Raw genomic sequence first — 20,260 nt, 5'->3', positions numbered from 1 at the left:
TCAGCTCTCCTTAACCCATATGGCTTTTTTTATGTTCCTCCTCCACCCCTTGACTAATCTCCTGTTGCTTTCAATTGTAAAAAAGAAGCTGGAGTACATAATGACAGGATAGTAGTAGCAGTAGTATTATACAAGCAGATTTACGATTATAAAGAAGGCATTGGCGTCAGAAGGAGAAGTAAGAGCATGTCACTTTTTTATAGGAAGTATCTTAGCACACAAAATGGTCCAGTGCGTAGACGGTTTATGTTTCCAATATGTGCATGATACTTGCAGTGGCATATCACTGCTTGTGTATCACTAAGTGATACATACTCGTATATTTATATCACTTGCGCTACAAAGAAGTGGACCAATTAAACTTTTGGTGTCGTCAAATTACTGTTGGTTTTCTTTTCGTCAAAGGTGATACTGCTCTAGGGACAGCGAGCATATTGAGCTGTTGACGGGATCATCATTGGCGACGAGAAAAAGAATGTCATCGCAACCAGAAAATGTATAAGAGTATCGAATGACTTTTTAGATTGAACATTAAAATGGTTTCAGATTTTTTTTTTGAAAGTAATACTACTCATACACAGTAGCAGTGGTACAGTAGTACGTGTTAGGAAGTAAAGGTAGGGCGACCTTGACCGAACTCACTAGCCTTCCAGCAAACCGACGACATTGAAAAGCTGTTTTTGGCCCAAACGAGGAATTGGCTAATAATGAATAATGATATAGTCCAAATAAAAAGTTCCCAGAATTATTGCTGAGGTAAATTATGCGGTAAAGATGCATGCGGGATGTTTTGGGATGGGGATGAAGCAGAAGCAGGATTTGCAGATGGAAATGTATGTACAGGGAATTGTTGCTGTAGTGTTTGGTTAAAGGGTTGGGGTGACGACAGTGTAGGTGCCGCTTCCTGAACCGATGTATGTCCTGGTGCAAGTTGATGCATTGATGTGTCGTTGCGTTTTTGGATATTTGGCTGCTGTTGTTGTGGTTGGGATTGTTGCTGACCAGAGCTATAACTCATTGGAAGATGATGATGTCCAAATGGATAACCGTTGTTATCGTGCTGAGGGTGCTGTCCCACGAATCGGGTAGGTTGCGTTTGCATTGGCGTTGGAGGCGTTTGAGGAGCTTGCTGTTGTGGTGCAGACAGAGGATGTGGGATGAACGATGGTAGTTGTCCTGATGGTGGTGGTGGTGGTGGTGGTGGTTGCGATCCTATCAAGTGAGGAGGAACAGGTGGTTGTTGCTGCCTCTGCTGTTGTCGTTGTTGATTGATTTGCGATCCAAGTCGTAGAAGATGCTGCAGGAACTGTCGTTGCTGCTCAGATTGCTGTTGTTGCTCAAGTTGCTGCTGTTGCTGAAGACGCTGGTGCTGATGCTGGAGATGTTGTTGTTGTTGCTGTTGATCAACCACGACATTCTGGGACGCTGCATGATGATGATGGTTCTGAGGCGCACCAAAAGGTGGTTGAGGGTTTTGCAACGTCACAGGAGAAGGATACAGTCCGGGTGGTGGTGGGCGTGTCATGGTTGCATGCGAAGGGTGAGGAGGCTGTTGGTCTCGCGGGTTTAATAGTACCAGGTCATGCAACTTTTGGAAGTATCTCTCGCTAGGTAGGTTGTTGTTGTTGTTGTCATTTAGATTTAGCGTTGGCGGGCGTTCTTGACGAGATGACTGATGCTGTTTTGCTGAAACAGGAGCGAATGGTGGTGGAGGACGACGAGAAGGCGATGTGGTGTTTGCTAGAAGCCGGTTTACCAAATCAAAGCTATATTGTTCTGTAAGAGACGGTTGGTGCTGCAGATGCGTTGCAGGAGGAGGACAATATTCTAATGGACTTATCGACGGCTTAGTTCCTGCGCTGGCTATTGGCACTATTTGGTTGGCAGATTTGGATGGTGAAGTTTTCTTTTTCTTGTAAGGGCGACGTGGTTGTTTAGGTGGCTGAGCCACGGGACCCAAAGCGACAGGCAATGGTGTTGGTTGAAAATCGAAAGGTTCTTCATCCTCAGATTCATCATCGACTTCTGGCTGTTCTGGAAGCTCATAATCAAGATCGTTATCGGATAAAGCAGCATTGATTTCGCCAGAAACACTAGCTGTTTCCTCGCCCGTTTGCTTTCCATTGTTCTTTGCTCGTCGTTGTTGTTCACGTTGATCGGAATAGTTCTAAAACAATCAAGACATTAAAACAGGCACGCACAAAGGGAGAAGAAAAAAACCAAAGGTGAACACTTACGACTTTTGTCCGTCTCCGAGCACCTCTACCAAGCTCTTCTTTCTTTTGCTGTTCCATCTCAGCCTGCGAATTCTTCAACTCCAAGAACTTGACCCAGAAATTATCATCTTCAGCATGGTCCTTATCCCCGTCGTCAGTCAACTCCTCGGTCGCAGCATCATTGTTGAGATTCCAGACTTTAGCAAATGAAAATGACATAGGCTTGGATCCAGACTGCTCCGAGCTGCTGCTGCTTGGACCCGCTTCTGGTGCGGCTGGTGAGGAAGACTCTTCGGTGGTAGATGCATTACTTGAACGATCGAGCAACTTGTCAATATCAGCCGAGTCATACGTGATCTTTTTTGAGTCGTCTTCTTCAAAAAGCGCCTGAGCGCCAAATTTGATGATACCCGCGACGTCGTCCTCATCGAGATCGTCGTCGTCCATTTTGTCCACAACTAGGTGGTCCAACACCATCTTTTTCTTAGCGATCTGTGCAATCTTTTCTTCAGCTGAAAGTCGTGTCATGAAGCGCAACACCAAAACGGGACGCGTCTGTCCAATGCGGTATGCACGGCAAATAGCCTGCAAATCGGCGTGTGGATTATAATCAAAGTCCCACATGATAACCGTATCAGCCGTCGCCAAGTTGATGCCCACACCGCCTGCTCGAGTCGTCAGCAAAAATACAAACAAGTCCGAATTGTGTGCGTTATACTGATCAATGTAGCTGACACGGTCACTGGTTGGTGTGTCTCCGTCAATGCGCACATATTTGTACCGTTCAAAAGTCAGATAATCCTCCAGGATATCCAGTGTTCCCTTGAACGACGAGAATATAAGCACGCGATGACCGCCGTTTTTAAGTTTTGGGAGCATCTGATGTAGCACTTTGAGCTTTGCACACGCGTCTATTAGCACTTGCTGGGTTGTTGCTGCATCCTTCTGCTTGATTTCAATATCCGATAGGAGATAGGGGTGCTCGAGGGTCTTGCGCAATTGCATGAGCGTGTTGGCAAGTGATGTTTTCTTTGCCTTGCCCGGTCCATCTTGATTGCTGCTCGTGAGATGTGCGTAGGACTTGAGGTTCTTCTCAAGGATATCCTTGTAGACTTCCCTTTGTAATGAGCTCATCGAGACTGGAACAATGATTTCGGATTTGGGTGGCAGTGTCTTGAGAACCACTTCTTTGGTGCGTCGTAAGAAGTATGGTTTTAATCGGTCGTGTAGATCTTGAACCGTGCTATGCGAGAGGTTTTTGTACTTTCCCTCCAGTTCTCTGATATCTGCAAACTCCTTGCGATCGACAAAGTGCATGATGTTTATTAACTCGCGGATATTATTTTGCAATGGAGTGCCTATCCCAAACATAACGCATTGTGTATTTTCAATATATAGATTAACTCACGAAATAAAGCTTTATATATTCATACCTGTCATCAGAACTGCTTGATCGAATCGAACCGACTTTAGCAGCTTTTGAAAAAGTTGACTGCTGTTGTTCTTCAAACGCTGGGCTTCATCAACAATAAGCACCGGCCAAAAGTTTAGTTTGGGTAGCACAGCAGCATCGGCGGCAGCGGACTCGTAGGTCATGATGATTGCATGACACCGTGGCTTCTTGCTACCTCCACGGAAGATCTCATACTTCAATGCATGCTTTCGACTGATATTTGAGCCATAGTATGGCGCAACTACCATATCCGGTGCCCATTTCGCAAATTCACGTAACCAATTGGTTGTTGTGCTTAGAGGTACGACGATAACAAACGGATAGATCTCATACTTCTTTAGCAAAAAGTTTAGAAAGGTCACTATCTGAATTGTTTTGCCTAGTGAGTAAAAATGGAAGAAAGTCAGTATAGATCTCGATTACCTATAATTATCGAGATCATCTTTGTTACATACCTAAGCCCATATCATCAGCAAGGACGCATCCCTTGCTGCGCTCCCACTGAAAGATAAGCCAGCTAGAATAAGACAAGACCGAATCAACTTAAACAATTATTCTATGACATCCTGAATATTACGTTCTTGAGTCTCTATACTTTTCTTCGACACTTACTTCAAACCATCCAACTGGTGAGGCATCAAATTCCCTCCTCGTACAAACTCTGGTTGCTGTTTCAACTCGTGTCTTCCATAATGCTCTTTGGTGGCCAGATCCCTTACCAGTGTCACTTGACTTTGCATTCTTGATGGAGGTTCCACCTTGCAGGCTCTCTTGTAGTTTTCATATGCAGTTCGGAAGGATGAATACAACTCGGAATGCTCATCTGGTGGAGTATCCCAATAAACTATAAAAACCAGTTAGAATCACTATCGTAACTAGTTTGGACATCCACTACCAGTGACGTATATAGATTATTCAGCTTACTGTGATCATAGTTAAGGCCGTAGTATTTGACGAAAACTTTCTTGACCCTTCGTATATTTTCAGTAGTTAATGTATTTCCTGCAGAGTCTTCTGCAGTGAGAATGCGTTCGATTTTTAGGTAGTCTTTGGGCACAAGTTCATCCATGGTCATGTGACGTTCATGGCGTTGACGGTTGCAAAAATTGACGTATTTCTGTTTGACGACTTGCTTGATCCAGCTTTCTGGAACCCAGTCTAGATGCGTGTATCCTGTAGCTTGCCATTTGATCAGAAATTCACGTGGCGTTGAGGAAGGGATATTATCAAAGTCGATCTCATTTTTTTTGTCGGTTGGCTCGCCTGCAATACGCCAGGTAAGAATCAAGTCGACAGGCTTGTTGTACTTTCTGCAATCACTGCAGTGCCAGTCTTCTTCAAACGATCGTCGCGCTAGGTCAGAGCTGCTACTAGATCCCATATCGCCGTTATTTGTGAGGCATTGATCGTGATATGCTTGATGACAGCGTTGGCATCTGTATAATGGATGGATGTCTTGTTGCTGGTCATTGCTGATGGCCGAATCATCAGGCACTTCCGACTCCTTCTCTGCTTGCACAAACGACACGCCGCGAATGCTGTGGGATTGGTGGCACCCATCGCATGGTGGAAACTCCTCTGTCTTTCCGCACATTGCTGCCAAACACATGTCACATTGAAATTGCATCACCACCTTTCCATTGTCGTCTCGGCACTTGCGTAGCTGCTTCTTTGCGGTTTTCTGTGCGATGCAACCTTCATGCTGAGCCGCCGAGCATGTCACGCAAAGGAGCAATCGACCGTGCAGCATCTCTTCTTCCTCGGACGTCATATTAAACATATCGTCGGAACGTCGTCGAGCCTTACTGGATCGTCGCTTTTTAGTTTTCCTGATGCGTGGACCGTTCGGATGGCCCTGTTGACCACATTTTGAGCAGTTCTTCCAGTGTCTGTGAATGACTTCAGCATCCAGATAATACAGAACTTCGCGGAACGGTCCTGTTCTCGTCCTCAGCTCGCCCATCGCAGCCGTTTCTACACGTCGCCGTTTAGATGGTCCCTGATTTTCTTTGTTATAGACGCCTTGACTATCACTACTGATCTCGCCATCAATGTCGTGGTCATCGGCGTCATCGTAAACGTCATCTGCCACCTTTACACTGTATTTTCGCTGCCTTCGACGAATGACTGGTTCATCGTTGCTGTTGTCCCCGGAGTCGCTCGTTACAGCATTTGACGACATTGTGCCAAGTAATTTATGTTCACAAGCTTCAAATTTGTCATATGCAAGACTTCGTACAACTGCCACTGTTTCCTATTAAGCAAAATAAAAAGATATAAAAAACAAGAGAACAGTTTCTTAGCATTGTGTTGGGCATGAAGTGGAGGATCACACTATGCACAGCAAAAGGTTTTGTTACATACCTGTGTCTCTGCGCCATCTTGCCATCTAACTTGATACATCACCCTGCCTGTGGTGCTTTGAACGCGATTAACAACGGAATCTACTTGGCCATGTCTCCTTTTCTTCGCTGCAAGACTCTCCTGAAACGCTTTTAAATCGCTCGTGGAACTGTCTGGAGCGACTATGGGAGCGCGAGGTATTTCTACCGCTGTTGAATGTTGCAGACGCGAAAATAACACCTAAGAGAAAAAACGAAACAAAAAAGATATGTTGTGTTTAGTCCCACTGCCTCCTCAGTTTCCCTTCTGTGATAGCTCAACAGTGGTATTACCTCCTTTGAAAGTGTACGATATTTCGGTTGTGCTGTCATGTAAGTTTGCACAAAAAAAAAAACGCAGCAAAGAGACGGGAGTGTTGCAACGCTCTTTCTAGCATAAATATGGTCACGTCAGTCACAGCGGGCTTAAAGCTTACAAGGAAAACCGGCCAATGATACACGATCTAAGAGCATCTGCAACGAAACTATAGTCTTAGCTACGATTTCCAACTAGGATGAACAAAAGGAAACTTGTTTTGCTTTCTTTTGCTTTTATTGTTTATAGTTGACAAGATCTGAACAGGTATGCAAGCATTCAATGCTTTCATCGTGGCTGACAAAGAGACAACCGAATTTACTATGTAAAGATGGTAAATTAACAAAAGAAACCTGATTCCTGTTTCTTTTTTCATGCACTTTGGCTTCTTTGTCAGTATTACGGCGGTTCCCTTACAGAAAAATCAACAATGTACTGGACAATAAAAAATTTATAACCAGAGTGGTGTGATTCGAAGGCGATTGGCCGTTGTGTGGGTAAGCTTTATATGTTCGCTGGTGCAGTAACGGACTATGTGTTAAGGGGAGGAGTATCTTTTATGTGGTCGCTGTTTCCCTTTTTTCTTCTAATACTGTAATCATCTGAAAACGACGAAGCAAATATCGAGGATGAAAATGATGACTGCAACTGCCATTAAATGCCATTACACTCGAAACATTGTGTACACACTAATACATTTGGCGAACTATGCGAGTGTATCTGATTTTTTCCCTTGGCTATTACCTTGACGGCAAGATGAACTCCAACATTGAACAGACACCATATGGATGGTCCGACATATTCAAGGAGCTAAAGAGTCCAAGTAGGTGCGCAAGCAGCTTCGGTGCGAAGAAATCTCATTGTCACGATCAGCCAACCATTGAAGAGAGTGACTCGACTTTATCAGAAGATGAATGCGAATACGATGTATTGGACGAGGACGAAAATATGAATAACCTTGTCTTGGAGAGTACTATGTGTTCCCTCTTACGACTTAAAATGGCCGGAAGATAATAAAACTCATTTGCGTGCATGTGTCTGTTATGATTTTCTTTTCCTTATAACTTCACTATTAAATTGCTGACAACTTGGTATATTGTGTTTATAACAGGCGATTCCGAAAGAAATGAGCGGCGCAAAAAACAGAATGACAAGGAATTAGAGAATCATGCAAAGAAGCACTCATCGCCTTTGACTGCTCACGGATTTACTATTTCGACTCAAAGCATGGAACGTTCAAGTGACCAAGAAAAGCAAGATAACACACACGACAACCGTGATGAAGAATTAAAGTCATTGGTGACAATCATGCCGGAGCTGGAAAGGATGCGCGAAAATATCACGAACAAATTCATCACAATAGGGAAGCTGCCCATCGGAGAGGCCAACAAGTGTTTATCGGTTCATGCATATGCCAAACATCGTATTATTCTAAAAAAAAAAAAAAAAAGACCAAAGATCGCTGCAGCAAAGGAAGTGGCTTTTACGATATGCAAGAAAAGCACTAAGCACCAAGTTACCAACATTCGCCTCTGGGTAAACGAGTACCTTAGCACTGGAAAAATCTCACCAAGTCGCCAAGGCATCCATGTGAAAAACGCGTCACTTTTAGCCGATGAGAACGTAAAAGAAGCAGTATGTAACTGGCTTCGTAAACAAGATCCAGCAAGGCGCGACGTTTTCAGCTTGCAGGCAGCTCTGGAGAAAGTACTTTTGCCTCATTTACTGAATATATCGAACGCGACAATTTCTATACGGACTATTACACGATACCTTCAACGTTGGGGATTCCAATATCGCGATAATACCAAAGATGTGAGTTTTCTCTTGCTAAAGTATTACAGCAGGCCCCATAAGAGAATAACATTCGCATCGATTCTACAAAGATTTACTTCGATGGACATGAACGTGACGATGTTCTCGAGTATCGTAAGGAATGGTCGAAACGGATGATAGATTATCGAAGAAAAATGCGGAAATATGCTGCTGAAGATGGCGATGAAGAGGAACGTGAATTTTTTGGAGATGAGGACGAGCACGTACTGGTCACACATGATGAATGCATATTTTATGCCAATGACGATCAGAAAAAGGTGTGGCTGGAAGAAGGTGAATCCAAACTCAAGAAAAAAGGGCAAGGTGCTTCATTGATGGTTAGCGATTTTCTGTGCGCATGCCATGGTCGACTGTTGCTTCCTAACGGTGTCGGAGAAGGCACGGGATGCCCTATACAAGCAATCATCTTCCCTAGAGCGAAAAGTGATGGATTTTAGAGAAGTCCTGATATGATCAAACAACTGCGAGAGAAGGCTATTCCCATCTTTGAATTATTACACCTGGCTGCAAATGTGACATAGTTTGTTGTTATATATTTCTGTTTTGTCTTTTAATGAGTATCTTTGCACCCCGAACACTAGATCTAGTGTCTCCTTTGAGTGTTTATAGCAGTTGCAGTTTTCGCTATTTTTCCTAATACTTCAATATATACAGCACAGGGCCATGATATACCTACATGTCATTGGATATGTTTCAGAACTCAATGTTTGCTGTGTTATATATCTTTCAATTTGGTCGGTAACAGGTGGTAATTTTAGACACTAGAACTGGTGTCTACTTCAGGACTGTTTATGTTCTTCAAAACAAAAGAAAAGAGGTAAAAAAAAGATGATAGAGTAGTAGAATGGCACAATTGAAATTATTCTATCTAAGTTTTATCATTGATGCTATGTTTGTTTTGCTTGTAGGTGAATTCTATAGCAACTACCTTTGCATAGACCCTTGTTGGAGTGCAGCTAGTACAACGTGCTTTTTGCTTTACAGATTTGGCAAATCCACTGTCGAGAATACTTTCTGCCAGTTGCCTTGACAACGCGTTGGCTAATGGATAACAGATCGTGTATCTCATTTCTTGGTCCTGCTGCTGTTGTTCTTCGGTTTCCGTTGCCATTTCTACATTTGCTTGATACTCGAATATCATCTCAGTACAGAGCTGCTCCCGAAATGGGAAGTGAGTAATGCTTCTTTTCTCTAGTGGACCAAATGGCCGCCATACAAGAAAAGCATTTGCTTCTGCTAAAGCCAAAAAGAAAGAAAAGGCTCGGATCTCCCAGGAACGTGTGCGAATAAATCATGGTATGATGTCATGTTATCGTGGTTGTTGTTGTTGATATCTACTGCACCTTTTCCAGCCTTGTAGTCTTCAAAACAGTTGGACGACGGAAGGTTGCAAGATAGCTTTGGTTTCCTCGCTTCATGATATGAGTCACCTCTGAGCCCAATGTTGTTGTGCTGCAAGTGCTGATGACGCACTGCGGTATTCTGTCACGAAGAATACAGATGGCCATAGGAACTTCATCGATGGTTCCAACCAGCAAAATTGAAGATTGATACGCGTGACGATTCTTTTTTATAATTTATTGCAGCTACATGGTTTTTATTCAGTAGCAATGAAATGATAAAGAAAGCGATAACGGCGATACATACTTCTTCGGATGCCACAATATGAATTGGTGGAAAGACGTCCGAGAAAACAGAAAAGGGGGTGAGAAGGGACTATATAGGAGGGAATGTAGGTATGACAAGATAGCTAAAAAAAGCTGGGTTCGGAAAACTGCAAAATCTGTCACGCAAGTATTGAAGCAAACGGTTTCATCCTCCTCAGGCCAAACTCTGGCAACGCGATTCGTCTACACTACGACGTTCGCGGTAGAACTTCACCCACTTTCCATGCCACGACTTCTTTATCAGTTTGCCTTCTTGGGTTACCAGTTTATACGTGCCGTTGCGGAAAATTTGATGGATTTATAAGATCTTGTCCTTGTACTTCGGTGCGAGTTTGCCTTTGCGCTGATGATTAACGAGAAGAACTTGGTCATCAATCTTAAAGGTCTCTTTTCCCTTAATTTCTTCATCGGCTAGCATCATTTCTTCCAGATGGGTTTCCATATCGATCATCTGCAAACCTCGCTGGCGGAAAATACGCTCATACAAGCCCATATGCGAACCGACTTGCTGCAATCTATCTTGCTGGTAGAACTTGGGAGGCACGTCAGACAGCGCCTCAAATGACGTGATCCTTAGTTTCGTGTACCTTTGTGCAGTAGGCGTATAATGCTGTGGCTAAATGATCGTCCCACGTGGTTGGATACATGTACGTCAGTTTTCGAATAGCCTTGACTAGCGTGCCGTTTAAATGCTCCACTTTTCCGTTGGTTTCCGGGTGATAGGGAGTCGTGAACAAATGTTTTGTGTTGACCATGTCGATAAAACCCTTGACAATCCCGTTAGCTAAGTGGGAACCATTGTCGTTAAGGACGCGGACTGGACCAAAAGTGCAGAAAACCTGCTCGTAGAGGAAGCGCGCATACGTTATAGCATCCGCTGAAGAGACAGCTTGAGCCATAGGCCACCTGGTTTGATTTTCGATTGCCACTAGGTTATAGCGATTGCCGCGTAGACTGATAGGATCAATTAGTCCCACATAGTCTAGGCTTACCACGTCAAACAGTCCCCTTGCGATGACCTTCCCATTACTCGGCACCTTCTGTGGCAATAAAGCGAAGACTTGACAAAGATGACATGAAGCCACGTATTCCTTGTTATCCCAATAAGCGGAGGGCCACCAATACTCCTCGAATAAGCGTCTCCAGGAAGCTTTTTGCTTAAAGTGGGCGTGACCGTCGTGCACCTCACGAAGCACCTCTTTACGTATTGCCTGAGGTGGTACCTTGACTGCACGATTGCCCATCAAACGGAGCAGTATCCCATCCTTCCATCGATACGCCCTTGCCTTCACCTTGAGTAAGTTGGAGACGTCCTGGTGTCCGTTCACCACGTTATGATATATCTCACTTAAAGATGGTTCATAGTCTGGATCTGGCGTCTTTTCAACAAACCATACTGGGTACAGAGCGTCGGGTAATGGTTCGCTATCCGTTTCCTCTCCCACTGGTGGATATCTGGAGAGTACGTCTGCGACAGTGTTTTGCTTGCCCGGAAAATGATGGACACGAAACTGAAACTCTTGAACGGCCATCACCCATCGCTACAATCACTGGTTGGGCTTGGTTTTGTAGAAAAGATAGCGAACAGCAGTATTATCAGTGAACATGTCGAATTGCTTATCCAGTAAATACTTTCGTAACTTTGACAAAGCAAAAACAACAGCTCCCAGCTCCTTTTCGACTGTAGCCCGATTGACCTCGGCACCTTTTAACTTTCGCGAGATAAAACAAATCAGTCGCTCCATGCCTTCTTCCTTGACCCATTGCGTGAGGGTGGCACCATACCCAATGTCGGAGGCATCTGTATACAACTTGTAAGGCTCATTTGGGTCTGGGTACTTCAGATTGACGGCGTTGACAATGACCTTCTTGATCCCTTGGAAAGCTTTTTCCTGCCTCTTGTCCCAGTCCCATGGCACTGATTTTTTTAGCAGATCATTGAGGGGAGCGGCAATCTCACTGACCCCAGCTACATGCCTGTGGTAGAAACCCGCCAAATTGGCAAAGGCCCGTACATCTTTGCGTGACTTCAAAGGAGGAAACTCTTCTATCGCTCGCACCTTGGCTGGGTGTGGCTCGATTCCTCGTGCTGAGACTACATATCCTAAGACAGTGACCTAGTCGCAGACAAACTCGCTTTTCTTTGGGCGCAGCTTCATGTTGACCTCCCTACATCGCGCGGATACTTGCCGGAGGTGGTTTGAATGCTGCTGAAAGTCCTGGCTGAAGACCGTGACGTCATCAATATACGTGGAGACGAACTTGTTCAAAAAGCTTTCCATGGCCAAAAAAATAGCCTTAGAAAATACCGCAGGGCCATTTATGCTACCAAAGGGCATAACTTTATACCAATACGTTCCCCAAGGGGTCGTCACTGATAGCTTAGGAATCGTTTCCTCATCAGCTGCGATTTGGTTAAGACCCTTCAGCAGATTCATGGTCGAAAAGAGCTTCGCACCAGCAAAAGACTCCAAGACATCCTAAATAGCAGGTAATGGACAAGGATCTTGAATGGTCAACGCGTTTAAATCTTGAAAGTGCATGCACAAACGCTTCTCGCCATTTTTCTTGTTAACGTACAAAGCTGGAAATGCCCATCCACCTACTGTACGCTGGTCCTTCCCTGGGACATGGACGGCTGGCATCAGCAAACCATTGGAAACCATGGTGTCAATTTCTTGTCGCAATATGGTTAGGTCGGAATGCGACATAAATCGGGTTGGATGCTTGAGAATAGGCTTGGCGTCCCCAGTATCCAGATGAAACTTGAGATGGTTGGTTTGAGAGGTCTTACTACTTGATACCGAACACATCTTTGAAGTCCCACAGCAATGCTTCCAAAGCGTCTTCTTGATTCTTAGGCAGGGCACTCTTATGTATCGTTTCGAGCAGCTCTGACCCAAATTTCCTATTGGCTAGACGAGCCCTCTGCCTTGTCGGAGGGTTCTTGAACGAGAAATGAATCGTTCTTTTGATTGCTTTGCTCACCACTTTCATCTACAGTCCTAGGGTCTCCATCGTAGGGCACTACAAGATATGAACTGTATTCTTCTTCCGATGTATCCGTCATTGAGCTTGGGTCATATTCCTCACTACCCTCCGTCGTCTTAGTTGGCTTGGATGTAGTTGGCAGATAAGCAGTAATGGCCTTTGACGACAAATCATACGTCTCTTCCAATAGCTGTTCTCCTTAGTCAGTAGTCATAGTCTAGCCATATTCGACCCAACTAGTGTTGATTTGCAGTCGATGCATGGCTCTACGGCCAATCAAAAAGTCATAGCTCTCTTGGTCATAGACATCGGCACTGACGACGATCGCTTTATACTTGACAGCAATCTTGACGTCGCGGGCTGTGCCCACCGTTTTTGCACTGCTTCTGTCTGCCATATTATGCTTAATCACTTTGGTTCCTTGAAAGGAGTATCCTAGGGCCTCAGCTAAACGTTTGCTCATGAGGCATTGAGTACTGCCACCGTCTAGCACTGCTATGGTATAGAGTCGATCAGAGATCACAGCTAGAGTATGGGGAGCACCTGGACCAGTGTGGTCTTGCTCACCTGATAGCACTGCCATGGCATCGCCTCTTTGCCTAGCCTTGCTTGGCCTCTTCTGTTTCCAGGTGGCTGCCTGTTTTATGTCTCGACGAAACCCTACAACCGAGTTGTTCAAATGATTCAAAGATACCGAGAAAACTTTGGCGTCTAAGATGTCAGCAGCCTTGATGTTTTCGCCTGGTAAGACAAACGAGGTGTTGGTTTGCTTTTCCTTGTAAGTTTGCTAGTCGGCTTGGTCAGCTTGGTCATGGGTTCCGTCACTGGAAAGGGAACTGGTCCTGAAACTGATATTACGTTTGGAGCTGGCAGAAGAGGTTTCTCTATTTGCTTTTCCTGAGATGCAGTTGCATCGTCCTTGACAAACGTTTTCAACTTCTTTACTGGCACTTTACACCATGGGAAATTTTCTGAACAATCTGAACAAATATTGTCACACAAATTTCCACATTGGGACATTTTCTGAACAAACTGAACATTTCCTACAACACAAGGCTTCTATATTCATCAGTGTTGATTTTTCGCCAGGGCGAAAATAGGCGAAAAAAGGCGAAAATTAGAGGCGAAAAATCAATTACTTTATTTGGAAATACATATGAAAATCTAAATCTGTTGAAGGGAGGGGGTGAAAAGTGTTGACAATCTGTATTTATAAGATTGGTTTTCTGCTGGGTGCACTTGTATGTCAGAAGTTTCAGCTGTTTCGTCGTCAACTTCACCGTCAAGATCCAAGAACCACTCATTAACAAGAGCATTCCACTGCCGTGGAGTCATGTCGGCCTCTTCTTCACTCCGGAGGTTCCGGTCTTCTTCCTCCATGTAAAGTTCGTCGTCCTCGGCGCCTTGGCTTTCAATGCTATCAAGTCTTGCTAGTGCGGGAAGTGCTGGTGCTTTGCCTTTATCCTTGGCGTGCTTCTTCTTGAGTGTGGCACGAACTTGGGCAATGTGAAGAACTTTTTGCCAATGAAGCCGGTTTCTCCTAGTGCTATGGATGTACCCCATGTCGCTGAATAATCTCTCGCACGAGGCCGAGTTCTCACCAATCGCCAGCAAGCGTCGCGCCACAAAAGCAAGTTCTTTGCACGACTCGTCGTTGGCAGCCACCATTTTCCAAAACTTGTCCCGGTTGCGACCGGATCCAATGTAGCCTTCATCATCGAGCGGCCAATCCCTATCGTCGTACTTCATGACTTGTAAAAGCATGGTTTCGGCCTCGTTTCCTGCCCATTTATTATAGTACATTTGAGCCCACTCGGTAATGATTCTTGACGTGATGCCCCGTCTGTTGCATGCTTCTGGATGTACAGGTTCCAGATAGCGGTTGATGTAATCCAAACGGTACGTTGGATGTAGATACATAGCCAGAATCAGTAGCGGTTGCTCCCATTGATACCATCTTTTTTCCAGTCGCTTGACAAATACTTGGACAGCATCGTCTGGCAGTCTTCTACGCACACGTCGATCTTATCAGTCGTAAACATGGGGAGTAGCTTCGCGAACTGAGTGGCAATGTAGTATAGCTTGGCATTATCTCGTTGGAGAACATCTAGGCACAACGCAAATGGTTCGAGCATTGCCTTGATTCCATCGATATCTTCCCTGAAGGCCATGGAGCGAATGTTGTTTGCAACTTCGTCTGGTATTTTGGCACCTGCATCAGATCCAGAATACAAAACGACGAGCTAAGTCAAGACAAAACAATAAGTATGAGTGCTAACCATTGTACACGTATATTTAAAATCCATAATATTGATCGCTTTACCTGCAATGAATCCTTCGTATCAAGCAAGTTTTTCAGAGCATCGAAGTAACTGTTCCATCGTGTTGTTGCAGGTTGACGAAGACTAACGCAGCACTTATTTGGGGTACCATCTTGATGGTCATGGAGTTTTCGTGTCAAATATGTTGAACGATTGAATGTTTCGATGAGTTTGACAGCTTGCTGCATGCAAGAATTCAAGTCCGGGAATGCCTTCAACATATCGGCTATGCAGAGATTCATCTGGTGGGCAAAGCATGGCAACCATATAATCTGTTGATGCTTGCGACGTAGCTGTGAACGGGCAGCAGCATAGGCACTCGCTGAATTAGTAACAACCACGATGACCGTGATGTTGTGCCTCTTGATCCACTCACTCTCGTCGAAAAGTAACGTCTCCAATTTTTGAATAACATCCAGCGTCCTTGCTTGCTCTCCTGAGATGTCTTTTGCGTCCCAAATGACGCTGCTCCCACTTGAGGTGTTGAGGACTATGCCAAGTGCTGACTCCTTAGAGACATTTCGCCATCCGTCGCATGTTAGAGTTACACCTTGTATATCTTGAGCCTCAGCAATGAGTTGTTCATTCGCAGAATCGGCAACACGTGAAAGAATTTTGGTTAATAGGTTTTGCCTTTTAGGTATGGCTCCATTTGCCTAGAAGAAGGCCGTACTAGTTAGTTACATCTTATTACATCATAAAATTATAAAGTATAATAACATTGCATCTTCTTATTACCAAAGCGCGATCATTCAAATGGAGCAAGTATTCGATGACCTCTGGGTTTTCGATCCAACGAAATGGAAGATTGGCCGACACAGTAGCACGCAATGCCTTGTCCTGTGCTCGCTGAACCCACAAGCTGTTTTCGACGACGCCATATTTCGAGATTGATGCTTGTGCGAGTTTACGTCTTGTATTTGATGTTTGACTGAGACCAGATACTTGACTAACCGAATCTTCAGGAAGTATATCTTCATTATCTACCCACGTGAAAGCACCTGAGGCCTGAATCAAGATTCTTTCATCTGAATTCAGATTGATGCAACACTTTTTTTTTGAAAGAAAAGTATTAGCTCTATTATCAAGATTTTGAGGCTACATTTAAGCTACAATTCATGCATATCTTTCTATTTTACCTTGAGATGCTCAAGTAAAGCGGCATTTTTATCCCTAACTCCTTGCACATAGTCACCGAGTACTCGAATGCATGCAAGACATTGTGCCTCACCATCCCTGCATTTTTTATTGTCCAAGTATCGATCGTAGAGCTTGAAAAACTGCTTGGCAGGATGTCGTCTGCGACCAGTACCGGAACCTTGGTTGGACCTTTCCACCAATACATAAGAACGCTTGGAACCAGCAGTTGTTGATAAGTTTTCTTCGTATTGCATGAGAGAGGATAATGTAGATCGACGAGAAAGTGTAGATATAAAATGTTAATGAAGTATCTAGCTCAGAGAACTGGCCATATTTATACTTTTTCTTAGGTCGTGTGCTGCGAAACTATTGCCTCAAGAAAATGAACTGTTGTATAATGAAGAAGGCGACTGCTTAGCAGCTGCGCGACAAGTTCGTCATCGTCATCATTCCGCAGCATAACTTTTGGACGAGCTATGAAGTAATGAGTGCAGCGCAGTCGATAAATTTGTATTTCGAAGATAAGCTGTTATTGAATCTAGAAGGAAGAGGACAGTTATTTCGCTGTCGCACAGAAACTACTTAGCAGCTGCGCAACAGCTGCGCAGCAGATTTGTCATAAACATCAATCTGCAGCATGCTTTTGGCACGAGTCAATGAAGACCTGACTAATAAGAACCTCGCATTGACCGTTTAATATATTTATCTTGTAATCTTTTCTTTTCTTTATTATCGAAGGAGTAAACCATTTTACTTTTGAAGATGAAATCTATTTATTTAACTGCTTATTGGGGTGGCACACAATACTCAATCAAAAAAAAAATGTAGCGAGGAATTACCCGCAATTTTCGCTAATTTTCGCTAGGCGAAAATTATGAAGTACTATTTTTTGCCAAGGCGAAAATTGCGGTTGGCGAAATTCGTCAACGCTGATATTCATACAGTAGAGGATAAAACATCTGAGCAAACTGAACAACTGATACAGTTATGGAGACGGCTTGTGCGTCCATGGCTAACCGCAGCGATTGGTGGTGGCCTCTTACGTGTTTGATTTTTTTTGCTTCTGTTTTTTCCTACTTTGTTTTTTTCTAACTTTTTTACTTTTTCGATCAATCTTACTTCTTTTTAGCAATGAATCCCTTCCAGCATCCAACTTTTTTACAAAACAAACCATTCCTCACTGTTCTTACAGAGATTCGCGACAGTCTGTTTGGTCTGGAACGTCATATGACCAACATTGAAAACGCGTTGGGTCTCAATCCGCAACAGCAACGTCCTCATCTGCAGCAATCTCAGCTGCAACAACTTCTCACCAATGAGTAAGATGTACGTGAACGGATGGCGCAGTCGTACCAACTTTCGCATACTGCGCAGCTCTCTCCAAGTGAGACAATCAAGAAGATGCAGTACATGGGCAACATCCGAACAGTCACCAAGTCGTACATAGTGCAATTTGGAAAGACTTTGGTGGCCTTGATCAAGAAAAGGCCGTGGCCATGTACCACTCGCTGAGCGATGAGTCCAAGACTCACAGAGGACGGTTGCAGAGTGCACATGCTGCAGCTTATCGCGAGGTTCCCGATCACGTCAAGAGGACAGAATGGAAGAAATTCGAAGAGAATGTCAAATACATGTACAAGCTGCCTCTTGACAAATGTGAACAGCATTGGGTTACGGATTATTTTATCCATGCTGTATTCAAAACGATTACCAGGTATATGTGAATTAGGTGTCATCATTTAATAGTGTAATCTCATTATCTTTGCAATCAAAATTGTTAGAAACCACACCAATGTTTCTGAGCTGGTACATCGGTTGGTGCTCAGTCTGCAATGTAAGCAAATGAATGGTCAACAGAGTCTTATGGATTATACTAATTTATGACTAGGAGTCGTATGGACGTAACCAGCCAACGAGGAGCTTCCTCTGCACCAACATTGCAAACTGAAGGATCATTTATGTCAATGTAAGTCATGTACGATATTATGTTAAACTATGCATACTAGTCAAGTATGCTTTTATAGGACAAGTGATCAAGTGAATCCTGCTGGTCAAGAACAAACGTAGGTGATAACAAACTAGCATCTACATTTTATCGTGTTCTAATCGAATCATTTTGTTAGACCACTCTTTTCAGAATCACCATCCATCCCAATGCCATCACCATCTTCTTTTTCGACTCGTCAACTATCCCAACTGCCCCTTCTACCACAAGAATCCGAACAACATACCGCCGCCTCTCTGTTCATTCCTTCATCAGCTCCTGCACTACCACATCAACCTACTTCTTCGCTATCCGCTGTCTTCTCCATTCCTTCCTCTGTAGCTCCCCTACCACAACAACCCGCTACCTCAAACACTGTTAGATTGCAGCAAGGTAAGCACAAAACACCTTCATTCCTGCCTCCACAACGCAAACGTCAAAACTAAAATGAAAAAATATATGAACAACTATATGATAGCATTGATAAATAATAAATTATGATTATGCTAAAAAAACCCTATAATAATTGATGAATGGTGCCGCTCCTGATTTTAGATTTATGTTTGGGTACACAATATGCCAAAAACAGATAGTTCTCTCAGCTGGCTTTGAATACCAAGTTCAGATTGTTCAGATTGTTCAGATTGTTCAGCAAACTTCCCATGATGTTATCTTTTCTTTTCTTGCTTGAATTGCTGGACTCTTCTCGATTTCTCTTTGCGATGACTGCAGCAAAGCCATCGCTCTCGCCATTATCCTCTTATTCGTCGTCAGCTTCGATCCCGTCTGCTCTATCTTCAACGAAAAAGCGTGTCCTGGCTTGGAATTTGTTTTCGATCCATCCTTGGGGACATAATCCAGACATTCATAAAAACGATGACCCGGTTTGCCCTTATCGCCTTTACATAACTTGCATACAGATGGACATTGACTGGCGACATAGCACGATACAAGGCAGTTAAAGCAAGAACGACTATCTATTTGATGATACAATATGAGGCGATTGGTTACTGGAGGAAGGGCCAGCCGCTGCCTCTTGGTCTTGGCGGTAGGTTCGTAGCTCCTCTACCAGCAAAGACATCCTGCCCGTTTGCACCGATAATTCCCAGAGGGCATCGTCGCTTTCAACGGCTTTCTTTCCTGGTTTCACTTTCGTGGAACGCGTCTTAGACTGGTCACTTTTCTTTTTCTTGGCTGCCTTTTTGGTTCTGACTGTCGATTCTCTTAACTTTCACTGCATGAAAAAGTACATATCACAGGCTTTGAAAACAGGGTGATATGTGCCTATGACCTGGTTTTGGTATGAAAAAAAAAGTATGTAGCCTGCAGCAAATACAGCTACTATATTCGGTAGCATATGCAAGTGAGAAAGGAGCTAATGCACACAAAGATAGTCGTTGCATATACTATGATGCTGCTGCATAAGAAGCAGCAACATAAACTGTCTCAATTTGGGGGGGAGAAGGTTGTGGAATAAAGGAACAGTGTTCGAAAAAGTGAACATCTCAAAAAAAGACAAATACATATTTATCACTACGTACTTTGTGTGCATTAGCTCCTTTCTCACTTGTATATGCTACCGAATATAGTAGCTGTACTTGCTGCAGGCTACATACTTTTTTTTTCATACCAAAACCATGTCATAGGCACATATCACCCTGTTTTCAAAGCCTGTGATATATACTTTTTTGCGCAGTGCCACCTATTAGAACATTTTGTACAGTGTGCAGTTGTTACAGAGCAATCACTCTCACTAGCTAATGAATAAATTCTATGGTGAAATGCATCAGGTCATATACATCGCTTGTGCACTTGCTAAAATTTTCAGTCTTCACGCTTGAATTATGGCAGTACAGCTGGTATGGCCAGCAATGCGAGTTTACCTGTTGGACGAAAAAAAAAGAATGAGATGCAGGAAGGAATTGATCCACTGTAAATTCAGAAAGCCTTGTCAC

At 43.8% G+C, this 20,260-nt stretch overlaps 4 protein-coding genes across 4 annotated transcripts; 1 reads left to right on the top strand and 3 right to left on the bottom strand.

The window, feature by feature from the left end:
* Positions 1-2,147: 2,147 nt before the first annotated feature.
* On the bottom strand, positions 2,148-4,409 carry BDB00DRAFT_765249 (P-loop containing nucleoside triphosphate hydrolase protein; the record flags this gene model as incomplete). Its single annotated transcript, XM_053119501.1, has 4 exons — positions 2,148-3,574; positions 3,650-4,048; positions 4,125-4,186; positions 4,282-4,409. 4 exons carry the CDS (start codon positions 4,407-4,409, stop codon positions 2,148-2,150), a joined length of 2,016 nt encoding a protein of 671 aa, XP_052978780.1.
* Positions 4,410-11,905: 7,496 nt separating this feature from the next.
* BDB00DRAFT_909806 (uncharacterized protein) lies at positions 11,906-12,711 on the bottom strand. Its single transcript, XM_053128642.1, has one exon. The coding sequence runs from the start codon at positions 12,680-12,682 to the stop codon at positions 12,350-12,352; it is 333 nt and encodes a 110-aa protein (XP_052978779.1). The 5' UTR covers positions 12,683-12,711; the 3' UTR covers positions 11,906-12,349.
* A 366-nt stretch (positions 12,712-13,077) lies between these two features.
* On the bottom strand, positions 13,078-13,443 carry BDB00DRAFT_788660 (uncharacterized protein; the record flags this gene model as incomplete). Its single annotated transcript, XM_053120830.1, has 1 exon — positions 13,078-13,443. The coding sequence occupies one exon, from the start codon at positions 13,441-13,443 to the stop codon at positions 13,078-13,080; it is 366 nt and encodes a 121-aa protein (XP_052978778.1).
* A 3,862-nt stretch (positions 13,444-17,305) lies between these two features.
* On the top strand, positions 17,306-18,527 carry BDB00DRAFT_827718 (uncharacterized protein). The gene is given in 6 exon segments (XM_053123809.1): positions 17,306-17,602; positions 17,620-17,749; positions 17,769-17,991; positions 18,068-18,205; positions 18,210-18,287; positions 18,445-18,527. The coding sequence occupies 3 exon segments, from the start codon at positions 17,646-17,648 to the stop codon at positions 18,203-18,205; spliced, it is 465 nt and encodes a 154-aa protein (XP_052978777.1). The 5' UTR covers positions 17,306-17,602; positions 17,620-17,645; the 3' UTR covers positions 18,210-18,287; positions 18,445-18,527.
* The last annotated feature ends 1,733 nt before the right edge of the window (positions 18,528-20,260 follow it).

Source organism: Zychaea mexicana, assembly GCF_025766255.1.
Source record: "Zychaea mexicana strain RSA 1403 chromosome Unknown BDB00scaffold_46, whole genome shotgun sequence".
Lineage (NCBI taxonomy): Eukaryota > Fungi > Mucoromycota > Mucoromycetes > Mucorales > Lichtheimiaceae > Zychaea > Zychaea mexicana.
The sequence above is the reverse complement of the archived record's forward strand: the minus strand, read 5'-3'. Positions and strand labels throughout refer to the sequence as shown.